We start from the raw sequence: 13,125 nt of genomic DNA on the forward strand, positions 1-13,125 counted from the left end.
ATATTAGATTAAGCTATTACAGTATACATACAAATGTAAAACATTCAATAACTTAATGTAAATGATTATTTAATTTATTTATATATTTATAAGAGTTCATTTGTTCTGGTAACTTAGATAAAGGAGAAATTACAGCAGAAGTTTTCATAGACTTCAAAAATGCATTTGATTCTACTTGGAAAAGAAAAACTTATCATGAAACTAGCTAGCTATGGAATAAGAAAAGACATGCTTCAATTGATTCAAGACTTCATAGGATAATGATACTGCAGAATTTGATATGGAAAACAAACATCAAGACTTAAACAACTCCATAGGGAACTGTCTTAAGCAGCACCCTGTTCACTGTCTTTATCAACGACATCATAACCATCATTAAAGAGACAGAAGGAGCCAATGTCATCTGCAAAAAAAGTCCGCAAATACATCAACCCTTGAAAACTGCCTTCAAAAAGCATTACAATCCATAAATAAATGGTCAAAAGAAAATGACAAACAATTTCAACAAAACAATATACCAGATCATCTCATTATGCCACCTAACACCTAAGCTGAAACTGCTTCAGCAATCAACCATTATTACACTCAGAGGACAACAAATATCTTGGTGTAATTTTTTATAATAAACTGACCTGAAAAAACAAGTCGAAAGTATAGTCACTAAAACTCAAAAGCATCTACCTATACTTAAATAACTAGTGAAAGCACATGGGGTAATGCAACTTCCACACTGAATACCACATACAAGATGCTCTATTGCTGTGAACCATTGATCACAGCAACCAGCCAACAGTTAAAAAAAATTACAGAATATACAAAATAAAATCCTTCGACTCATAACAGGTGTGATCAAGATGACTCTAATAGACTCTATGCAGCTACTTACACAAAATTTAAATATTCATACAGAAATTGAGATAGCAGCTATGAATCTCTGTGGAAAAGTAATCAGACTCCCAGATGATAAGTATTGGTCTAACTACCTTAACAACACCAGAAAGCTGAAAACAACAGATCTATTAAGAAATCAGAAAGGAATAGACTATACAAAAGGAGCCAGAAAAACTGCTTATACAAGGAAACTCACTGGACCTCTACATTCCTAAACACTACCACAGTCTACTATATACATTCACGAAGCTTGAGTTTTGAGGGTGCTAGAAACAATAGACTGTGACGTACTATTTTGCATTGCCTGAAATGAAGCGATATTAGCGATCCTAGTGGTGAGCAACTACCTAATGTTTGCATATTTACTACATATTGAGCTTCGCGACTGTATATACTAGACTGTGACACTACCTAGATTTAATAAAAGCAAACAAACCCTGAAATAATTAGATTCAGAACTATAGAAACAAAATTCCTTGTACTCAATGGCTTCAAAAAGTGTGGAATATTACTCATAACTTCTTAAATTTTAATTTTACAAAAAAAAAGTTTATACAAAAGCTGTTGCAAATAAACCATACAATATGATACCAGTGTTCGAAAAAAGAGTTATTCAAGCATACAGGGTGTGACAGTAAACTTTATTTTTTTTAAATGGCACCCTATGAATCTCCATTAAATTTTACGTATGAATATGAAGAAATTTGACCTATTCACCAGTTTCATGTCTTTTAACTATTTATTAAACTTGTTTCGTGAGTAATATTCCATAATTTTTTAATGCTCTGTATACTGATGGATCGAAGCACAACTCCAATGGCTCAGCAGGTACTTTTATTTTTTATTTTAGTAGGTTATTTTACGACGCTTTATCAACATCTAAGGTTATTTAGCATCTGAATGAGATGAAGGTGATAATGCCGGTGAAATGAGTCCGGGGTCCAACACCGAAAGTTACCGAGCATTTGCTCATATTGGGTTGAGGGAAAACCCCGGAAAAAACCTCAACCAGGTAACTTGCCCCGACAGGGAATCGATCCCGGGCCACCTGGTTTCGCAGCCAGACGCGCTGACCGTTACTCCAAAGGTGTGGACCAGCAGGTACTGGAATTCATTGTTCACTCTTCTCTCATTATACCCCACTTGGTCAAAACAAAACTGCTTTTGTTGGTGAAATCTATACTGCACTCTCGCAAATCATACTCCGATCACAAATCAATAATCACATAGTAATTCTGACTGATTCCAAAGCAGCTATACAAGCAATAACATCCTACAAGCTATTCAAAACAGAGAAGTACTGGAATGCAGGAAATTAATCAAAGTCCTCCATCAACAACATAAAATGGATACTCTTGCACTGTAGGCTTTCACGGCCGGAGTCTATAGATCTAGATTCATTTTCTGGGCTGAGAGGCCGTGGTCTATTGGTTGGTTTTCCTTGCAATTAAAGTTGTTAATCGCAAGGAAGAAGGCATAAAGCTAAACAAGTGTTGGTACCCGGTCCTAAACAGAACAGATAAGAAGCCACTACAACAAAAGGACGGAACCCAGAACGGGAGCAGCGAACAAAGCGGCGCGGACCGCAGCGACAACAGGCCTCGGCCCGCTAGTCGCACTATAAATACGCCCGCAAAACCAGCCACAGGATCAGTTGCCTCAGGTACGCCGAGAAGAGTCTTGCGACCTTGGATACCACTCCACTGAAGATGTCTGCCGCAGTTGCAGACGAAACGTCTGGTATAAAACCAACCAATAGACCACGCCCTCTCAGCCCGGAAAATGAATCTAGATCTATAAAAGGGATACTGTCACACTGTGGACCAGTGGGAATGAAATTGCTGATCAACTGGCAAAACGAGGAGTAATGAGTCTACAGCAACCAAACACAACTCTACCATATAATTTGGCAGCTTTCTATTTCAAGCAATCAGTAAAGAAGATTTCAATAATAAACTAAAAACCTGAAACACAAGAAAAGTAATGGAGAAACGTAGCTCATACCACGATTTGGAATTTATGAGAATCCTCACTGCCCACTTCGTAAAACAAACAACAACATGGACGAAGATCACATATTACTATGCTAAATGATAGGTACTGGGAAGCAAGAGCAAAACTCTATTAATTTATTTTTATTGTGTTTCTGATGTATCTGTATTTGTGGGCAATGACAAAGTGTGAAGTCCCAGTGTATTTGAGTAAATAAATTTAAGAATTGTTCCGGAAACTGCATTAGGCACTAATCAGATTTTTATAGAGTACTTCACTGAAGCTTCGTAAAGTATTATATATTATTCTCTGAAAGAAAGACTCTCACTTTTGCGTTCCATCCTATTAAATTCTTTGAGGAAAAGCACTTTAAACTAGTAATTTAAAAATTATCATTCCATTTCTTTGCTGAAATAAACTTTCGTGTGACAATGTGAAGAATCTCTTTGTATAAGTCCGGAATCAGTTTGCTTTATAATTTACTCTTGTATGTAATGAATTGATCAATTATATGTGCACAGATATCCAAATTCTGAAGAATCTGTGCAATAAACTTACAAGTAGCCGGTGCTGGGCATGTGATTACTCCAACTTCTTCACTCTGGTGACTATTAACCCTATGTATTGGCACTGGAATAGTTTCGTTGCCATCCATGTCCTTACAGATTATACCAAATTTAATGTCGTGACCTTCAGAACGGAATTCCCACCTATAAGTAAGGATACATTTTTATCATATTAATGCTATTACAGTTTAACATTATGTAAAATTAAGATATGTAACTTGAGTATGTAAGTGGTTTTTAATTAATTCTAAGTAACGAGACTAAGAAATAGGGGGTTGTCTTGCCTTTGATTGTGTCACCAAATATTACCTACAGTACTCTTTTGCTGTTACCTGATCTACAGACATTATTACATTCAATAACATTACGTATTTCTTTAGAACATTGTTTTAAGCTTCACATTTATGATATAAGTTCACCTGGTATAGATTATAGAGACTTTAGAGATAATGGTATGGTATGGATTAGGAGTAGAGGCTGGGACAAGCCCACGCACATTTATTACTGATATAGGCCCATTGTACTGCTTCAAATTTCGACGTGGGTGAGAAACAACCGAACAATTTTTCCTGAGTCCACTATATGACACAGAGTTCTTTTATGTGCCATAAATGTAGGATACAAGCCTTTTAGCTTCAGTTTCTTTCTGAAGGAAATTATGCTATGGATTTTATCGTCCATTAAAATCCATTGCCCTCAGCAAGGTTTGAACCTGCAAATGTCAGATCCTAGGTAACTACTAGACTACCAAGGATTTGCTGTAGATATCTGACATTCCCAAATGGGAATCGAACCCACACTCGAGTGCATCTCTGGAACAGTAGGCAAATGTGCCAACTGCGTGAGCTATGCCAGTGGTTCACATCTTTCTTTAGTTCTACAGCAACAGAATTCTAAAAAATAACTATGTTACAAAACCTAAAGGAAAAAGAAGTATAAGATGACTGATGACAAGGAGGGGATTACCTCTATGAGAGAATAATTTGGAGGGTTTACATTTTAGATTGAAAGGAATAAGGAAACTGGGATGTAGAAGTTCGCTTAAATATTTTGCCTGAGTATAATAAAATATGTTTATAGGAAATAATGATAAAGTAAAGAACTACATATAACATAATACCAAAACCAATAATTTTATACATCTTGATTACACAACTTTTAACACTATATCATTTTGGAAAACGTATTATGTGTTAAATTTTATAGTACCTTGTTAACATGTTTCGGCCTGGTATTGGCCATCTTCAGAACTGGTTGTTGCTGGTCTTGGCACCTTTTGTCTTTGACTCCACATTACACTACACAAACACACCCCCACAGGAAACAAAACAAAAGGTGCCAAGACCAGCAATAACCAGTTCTGAAGATGGCCAATAGCAGGCCGAAACATGTTACAAGGTAATATAAAATTTAACACATGAAAGATATATAATACGTTTTCCAATAATTTTAATTTAAGGTCATTTCTCTGTTTTGACACAGATATAACCTTAGGAAAGGTGCATAATTTGCTATCTTCATATCAGCATACCTTTCAACTAAGAATTTCGATTATGGTACCCATCATGTTATAAAATTGCCATAATTAAGTTATATTGAAAATGCTCTTACGATTATTCAGACTAAAAATAGTATAATTGTTTAAGCAGATAACAATAAATTTAGTGACAGTATTTTTCCATTTTATTCAAAATAATGTAGGCCTACTATAATACTACACTCTTAGCACTTACTTTAGTATGCATTTCTCTGTTGGAGCTATGTATGGCAAACTCAATTTATCGCCTTTCTTAATCACAACTGTAGTGAAGTTGTCATTAACAGGTGGTGCCATCTTATCAGTCTTCTTGAAATAGTAAGATTTTGGAATCTTTCCTCCTTGAGCGATCTATATGGAAACAAATAGCATTAGTGATGGTATCGAACTGTTAATAATAATAATAATAATAATAATAATAATAATAATAATAATAATAATAATAACATACTAAAGAAATTATTTTTATATAAAAGATTAGTTTATATTGTTGAATTCAGAACAGTAAATTAATAAACAAAAATTGTTGCGTAAATATGATCTAGGTTAATCCTGTAAGTTCTCATAGAGTTAGAGTTTGTTTATCTTTGTTGTCTACATGTTTTTTTTTTAATTCAGTAACACAAAGATTAAAAAGGTTTTATGGAATTAGGTGGGAAAATACTCATAATATGCCCTAGAGTTCTTAAAATTCTTCATATTCGTTCAGTAGAATTTAATAATTAATTTGTGTAAATTATCATGACCATAATTTATTATTATCATCTACATCTTGAAGAGATGATTTCTGAAATTTTCGACCAGCATAGTTAGTATTTAACAATAAAAGACAAGAGAGACAAGTCCATTCTCTCATGCATGGTAGGCAAATATTCACTTCCTTCTTCAGGATTCAAAGCTAGGACTGTCAATTAAGTAAACAGTACTAGCGTAGATTTACAACTATTGACGTAATTTTTAGTGTCACAGTGATTTTCATACAGGATGTATAAGAAATAAGTGCAAATATTTTAACAGATGGTAGATAAAATCAATACAAATTGAAAATTTCTTTGTAAATTTATCCTTACTCTAACAGTATTTAGCTGTATATCGAGCTAGAGTGTTTTTCGAAGGAATAATTGCATTAAATGTTAAGCACCTGCAAAATTAGGCTGCTGCAGAAATAGTTAATAGTTTTCTGAAGACCTTCAGTAAACTAGTCGTACACAATTTGTTTATCCTGTAGTCCCTTTTCAACTGTTTCAAACTATTTACAAAAGATTTCCTTCGTTTACATCTGCCATTCTTAATAAAGATTTTTTTCTTAGACTGTAAGCAAGAAGTGTTATTATATTTTATTTTGAATTATTATCTCCAGCACGAAAGATTGTGCCTGTTGATTGATTATTATCTATGAATGATATTTTTTAGTACAAAAAGCTGGTTTTGGTTTATTAAGAAGTACGTATAATTATTTACATAAGTACTTAAATACGGAGCATTCAGCTTGACTCCCAGTCGGAAATAAGCACTTCAAACATGCTTACATGGCTGGTGTACATTACGCCATTATCATTCCGATCTCTCGCGTATTTTTACTAATATAAATTTGATAATGACATGCACATAATTATATTTTTATTTCATAATGAGTACTAACCTATGTTACAGGAGTTGTTCAAAGTGATGTTTTATTTGCATTCACACAGACCCGATGAAATTGTTATTCACACCCTAAGAAGAAAATTAGGAAGTAGTGTATGCAGGAATAATTCCCAATAGACGAACTTGGAGACAATATAAGAAAGGAAATTGCAAGCATTAGGGAAATAGAACTTTGGCGTGTGAATAACAATTTCGTCGAAAGATAATGGGAATGTTTGAATGCAGATGGACACTGTTCTGAACACAGGTCAGTACTCATTACGACAGTAGACCTTCTGGATAGTGAGAGTAATGTTAGTGAAGTTTTTTCTGATATGATTTCAAGTTCACATTCAACAGTGATCAGTGACAGAGAACCTGAAGAAGATAGTTATGTTTTGGTTGAGTTTAGGGATAAGAAGAGTAAAATGCACTATAAGTTCCCGTCGCTCTAATTTCCAGCAGCCAATCACGTTGCAGTTCGGCTACATTTAAACGTGTGCATCTTGTGATTCGCTTATGAAGACGTTATTCATTTCTTAAGGCTCGATAAATACTTAATATAATCGTCCGCCATTTTGGCTCTTTCGTTGGCGTTCGCAGAAAGCACTCGAATATGTTATTTGCCGTTCAATTATTTGCTGAATTACAGTGTGTTTGATTTATTATCATAGGAGCTACGACATGATAATGTTTAACGGTGTGGCAAATAGATTCCTCGTATGGTAGTTCGGGAATGATAGAACAAAAATGGCGAACGATACTACCTACCTAGACTTTATAGAGCCTTCACTTCCTAAGACGTAAGCAAAGAGGCAAAGTCACGCCGGAAATAATAGCGTCACGACTATAGTTGAAAAGGTTTTAAGAGTTATTAATAAATCAGATGAAGCGAAAGAATATGAAGTAAACTTTATGAGGTGCTGAAAGAAAATGTGTAAAAAGTTTATTTTTCCTCAAGAAGTTGATATTTCAATAAAGACGTCCTGATATCTTGTTTGTCCTGCCCAGTCTTGAAGAATGTGATATCAGGACTGACAAAGGTCACTCCTGAAATTTTATGTAAAATTTAATTCCTTCAGTAAACGCTAGAAAGGCAGCTTACAGACCCAAGCAATCAAGTTCATTTTTGCCTTCATAAGCTTTGCATTCTCCATGAATGGTTATTTCTCATTTTTACAGCTATTGACTGATCAACATATTTTTCTTTTTCTTTCATTATATCACTTTTCCTTTATTGTATTATAATTCAGAATGTCCAGACATAATAAAATTAATTTCAGGTCATTTCACTATTAGTTGTTGGATGAATGTACTTGTTTTGTGTGTGACCCATAGTACTCCAGAGACTAACCCTTATATTGAATACTTGGATTATTTCCCTAAAAAAATGTATTTTTAATTTTTCTAAAAAATCTTGGCATATTTAACAAACTACTAAATGTTCCCGAACATTTCCAACTCAATTTAGGCACCGTGCTCCTTCAATTAACGCCCATTTATCTCTTAACAATAATTCTTTAACAATTATTTCATAGCACCTCTTGTCATTTTGTAGACCTGTAAAATGACACAATTCATATTTGACTTCGTTAAATCTTTTTAAGTTTTACTTTTAGCTATTTCATTTTTGTTTCACATCTAGATATTTCGCAAACGGAAACTGAATTGTATGCCATTCAGTAATAATATTTAAAATTAGGCACATTTGTTTTGAGTAACTTAACAATAATCTACTCCGTAGTATTGGTAGTGTGGAACACAAGAAAGAAGGGTTGCATACCTTGATTAAGTTCTGCCCATTGCAGTGTGTGGACATAAAAAATATAATTATTGAATTAACGTTCCCAGAATTATGTGTAAAGAGTAAAAACACGTAAAACTCCAATTTCCTCTTCTTATTTCAAGACACTAAGATAATAATTACGAGTAGCATCATAACACCAGTAAATTAGTGTATAACAACATCAAGTCACTAAGAGAATTTATTATTCACTACTAAGGATTGTAAAATATTATTATTAGAAGAATAGTCGTCTTATAAGAGTTTTTAAATTTTCAAAATCATTAATTATTTTGTCCATTTACATGAGACTTACTTAGTTTAGTATGATTAGAACTTTTGTTATTAGTTCTGGAAGCAATATGAAACTACACTTTGATATAATATTTATATACTCAACTTACTTTGGTTGTATATTTTGGATTTCCATCTGGATCAGTCAATGTGCCTCCGTAATGTGCTGGCAGTTGGTCACGTTCTATCATTTTGAGCAATTCAGGCTGCCACTTTCGAGGATCACTCTTAAGGATTTGTATTTTACGTAGTGTGTATTCATTTAGGAAGTTCTTCACCACAGAAAAAGCAATTGCAAATACTTTAGGAGCTGTAAAAGAGAAACTTGTTGGTTGACATAGTGTGTAATAGCCCAGTAATTTACAAATGTATTTTTATAAATACAGTATAATACGTACATCTTAAAAATTAACACTTTTTCACATGTTAACATTATAAATTCTATCGAAATTTTGTTCACAGTGTTCTTTACTCACCATTAATGATATAACAGGCTTTCAGGATCTCAGGATAATTCGCTTCATACATTTGGATTAATGCAATGACAACTTCACCAGCTGCAATACATCGAACTCATCATTAGCTCATTCAAAAGTTTCACATACCACGATAAAACTGCAATTGAGAGTGACTTTAATTGAACGTTTTTCATTATAAAAGATATTTATAAGTGACATATTTTCTTGTTTGACTGTTAGCTAAATTATAACAGTCGTAAGTATTTGAGAGTTTTAGACGTAACTCTGGAAATTGGGATGCTTTCGGACATAATTACGTTTTATTTGAAAACGGTGAAAAGTAAAATTACATGTTTTCATTGTAGGCCTACATATTTTTTTTTATAAAAATATAAATAAATAATTTTAACATTCATATATAATCACAAAAATATACAATCAGCATCGTGCTTTTTACCCATAATTTGTAAGACGAGGAAATTCATAGTGACACATAATGGAACACGTGTTGTCAGGAAATATAGTCCGGGTCAGCTTACTTCATACCCTAAGGGTGAAACCTAACCATTTTCCCCCCATTACTACATAATGCTAGTGGATTGTGGTGATTTTCTAGTTTGCAGGTTGAATTTTCTTTTGCCAACTTCGTTTCGAATTTCGATACTGACAAATTAATACTACAAATGGTAGTGATTTTGTAACTGATATGTTGGCAGCTGAGACAAATATCGACAATATTTGTCGGTACTGGAGTTCCATGAAAATAAAATTGTACTAGATTTCTGAGCCGGTTACTGGAAGCTAGTGAAATTTGAACATACTAATAATTAATTAATATCGGTATTAATATTAATACATAATATTTATTTTATGTGTTGCTTTGTGGTTATAATTCAAGACTATAGTCAGGTAAGTTTTCGGAGTTAGTACTAATAATTTCATGTGGTCAAACAAAATACATTTTTAGGTTGGGTCTCGTGTGTCAATTGTTTAGTCAGACCAATGAATTTCGTATTGCCAGACAAAATTCTTGACATGTCGATCCCTTTCCCGTATACTTTGCCTAAGAAAATATGTTACAAATTATTGAATTATTTAGAATAACCTTCCAACATAAAATACTGTAAGTAAATAAGTCATTTAGTACTTAGGATCATGTGATATCTGGTAACAGTTGGCAACACTGACAAGACGGCAATATTTGCTGTTTAGGAACTGTTCTTATGTGACCCTCACTATAGCTGGATACACTAGGAAGATAGAATATAATCACAAAGAAGACGTAAAGTTAATCAGTGAAATAATTTTAATTTGAATTATGTTTGTTCAGTTTTTACTATGAGATGAAATAGTTTATGCTAAGCTAGGCTTCGTTTACATTAAATTAGTATAAGGTTCTATATTACTATTGACATATCCATTGATACACAAATCCTATGTTATATCCTACCTTGATAGCAGATGAAATAAAATTTATAGTCACCTTATTATTATTTATTGTCGGTATTATTATTATTATTATTATTATTATTATTATTATTATTATCATCATCATCATCATTATCATCATAATACAGTTTAACTACTGGTAGGCCTACTACTACTTCTGGTACAATAGTTGTGGTGTGTACACATATTATTGCACGAGTAGTAATGGCATGACAAGAAGATTCACAGGGAAAATGTGTAGTTAATTTTCCCTTATGTAGAATGAGAATTTTCCTTCCTTCTACAGTCATCATGTGATTTTATTAGGCCTACTATTAGAATATCAAATACCGGTACTATACAAGGATGGTTTCTTATAACTGAGACTCTGAGATAGGGTTATCAGACGTACGAATTTTTCCAGACATGTTCTGCTTTTTAGGCGAAGCATTGTAGAAAATCAGAAATTGTCCTGCCTTTCTGTCTCGTCAATTCTCAGTGGTCCAAGTAGTCCAAATAGAGAAACGGTCTTATGTCTGGAATTCATTAGAGGAATTGAGGACCGTTTTTGCAAAACTTGCTAACTGAAAAAACTAAATTTTACAGGAGAGACAAAACACTATAGTAAGCAAGTTTTGCTATACTGTATCTCTCACTTATAGCAGAAAGCAAGTTTTGAAAAAACGATCAAACTTTGACACACTACAATGAAGAGAAATAACCGAATTTTATTAAGACGCTTTGAACATCGTGTAGAGGCCTGCCTTATGTTAACGAATCCATCAAAATCTCAATTTTGCAAATTTTGCAGTTAGGTTTTGCAAAAACGGTCCTCAATTATGTTCGTAAAATTTAATTTAATGCGTCTATATTGTGTGGATTTCTACAAGTATTTACTGGATGGCAAACAGCATTCCTTGCTCGAACAAATTCAATTATCAGAGATATATCAACGAACAAAAAATTAAACAATGCATAAGCGTATTTATACTCTGCACAGTTAAACAGCTAATTAAATTAATTATTATTAACAGTTTTGTATCAAGTTTATTTTATAGTAGGACTAACAATTTCCCTTATTGCATAAAATATTGAAAATAAACGTCACATCACACACCACTTTATCATGTCTTTTTTTTTTTCCGAAAAAAATTGTCCACACCTGTGGAGTAACGGTTAGTGCGTCTGGCCGCGAAACCAGGTGGCCTGGGTTCGATTCCCGGTCGGGGCAAGTTACCTGGTTGAGGTTTTTTCCAGAGTTTTCCCTCAACCCAATATGAGCAAATGCTGGGTATCTTTCAGTGCTGGACCCCGGACACATTTCACCGGCCTTATCACCTTCATCTCATTCAGACGTTAAATAACCTAAGATGTTGATAAAGCGTCGTAAAATAACCTACCAAAATAAAATAAATAAATCGAAAAAATTCTACTTTTTCAAATAAAATATCCTGATTTTCATAATGTACATCCAGTAACCCTACTCTGAGATATTAATCATTATTATAAATAAATAAATAAATAAATAAATAAATAAATAAATAAAGAGAGATAAAATCTCTTACTTCTATCATGATTAATTTTTAAAATATGAAATGCTAACAGTTTTTATGAAGATTTGTTGCAAAACTTAAAGCGAAATGATATTCTACCACGTTTTACAGTGTTGTTCAGTAAACCATGTTTATCATGAGTGTATATTAAAGTCACATTTTAAAAGTTCTTATTATGCTATAGATCCCAGCATCATTAGAGAGTACCTACCATAAAAGTAATTAAATTAATTTAAACTGTATGAGATATTTATATAACTATATTTACCTGGTCTCCAAGCATATTGTCTTAGGTTGAAGTTTTCCATATCCATAACACAAACAACTTGAGATGCTTCTTGACCGAACTTCTTTGCTTGTTCTGTTGCTATACTCAAGAATGTTTCCAGTGTTTTGATTGTCATTTTAATGAAATCGTTCTTATTAACTGAGTGCATCATTCCCCACATGTCCAGGCCAGCGAAAGGAACGACTATCACTGAGAAAGAAACATCATTATTAACATAAGATTACTTATTGACTAACAAGTAAAGATATATAAAATTAATTTCTATATTGCCTATCATATTTTATAATTAAATAAATGAGAACGAAGTTAAATTTATAATAGCTACATTTCTAAGGATACTGTGAAAGGTTGTGTATTTTAAATTGTGACTGAGAAATTTGCACTTTCTGTTTGAACTTCATACCTGGAGCACCTTCTTTGTCAAATCCGCATATTCCACTCGGATAGTATTTCTGTATTACTTCTGGGGGTTCATATTCACCAATCTTGTCTGCTTCCCACTTTTCTCTCCATTTAAGAGACTGTAAAAATAAACGGATTATTTATATGTAATATACCGTAGCTTAATACTACACAAAATATTTACGGTATCTATAAAGGTTCTTTTATACTTTGGATTGGTGGAAATCCTTCTGCACTAAAACTATTGATAGGTCTATTGTGCAAACAATTTCCTGGGAGGAAGGATAAGATGATAACTCGATGACT

At 33.1% G+C, this 13,125-nt stretch overlaps 1 protein-coding gene across 1 annotated transcript in view; it reads right to left on the reverse strand.

Moving 5' to 3' along the window:
• Positions 1–13,125, reverse strand: part of LOC138692919 (SEC14-like protein 4) — a 100,508-nt gene that overhangs the window by 1,517 nt on the left and 85,866 nt on the right. The window contains exons 4-9 of the mRNA XM_069816273.1: positions 12,821–12,938; positions 12,397–12,606; positions 9,166–9,246; positions 8,800–8,999; positions 5,183–5,337; positions 3,442–3,593 (exon numbers count right to left, since the gene is read on the reverse strand). Coding sequence (XP_069672374.1) covers positions 3,442–3,593; positions 5,183–5,337; positions 8,800–8,999; positions 9,166–9,246; positions 12,397–12,606; positions 12,821–12,938 — 916 coding nt within the window. The remainder of the gene's footprint in view (positions 1–3,441; positions 3,594–5,182; positions 5,338–8,799; positions 9,000–9,165; positions 9,247–12,396; positions 12,607–12,820; positions 12,939–13,125) is intronic.

The sequence above is a fragment of the Periplaneta americana genome, chromosome 17, assembly GCF_040183065.1.
Source record: "Periplaneta americana isolate PAMFEO1 chromosome 17, P.americana_PAMFEO1_priV1, whole genome shotgun sequence".
NCBI lineage: Eukaryota > Metazoa > Arthropoda > Insecta > Blattodea > Blattidae > Periplaneta > Periplaneta americana.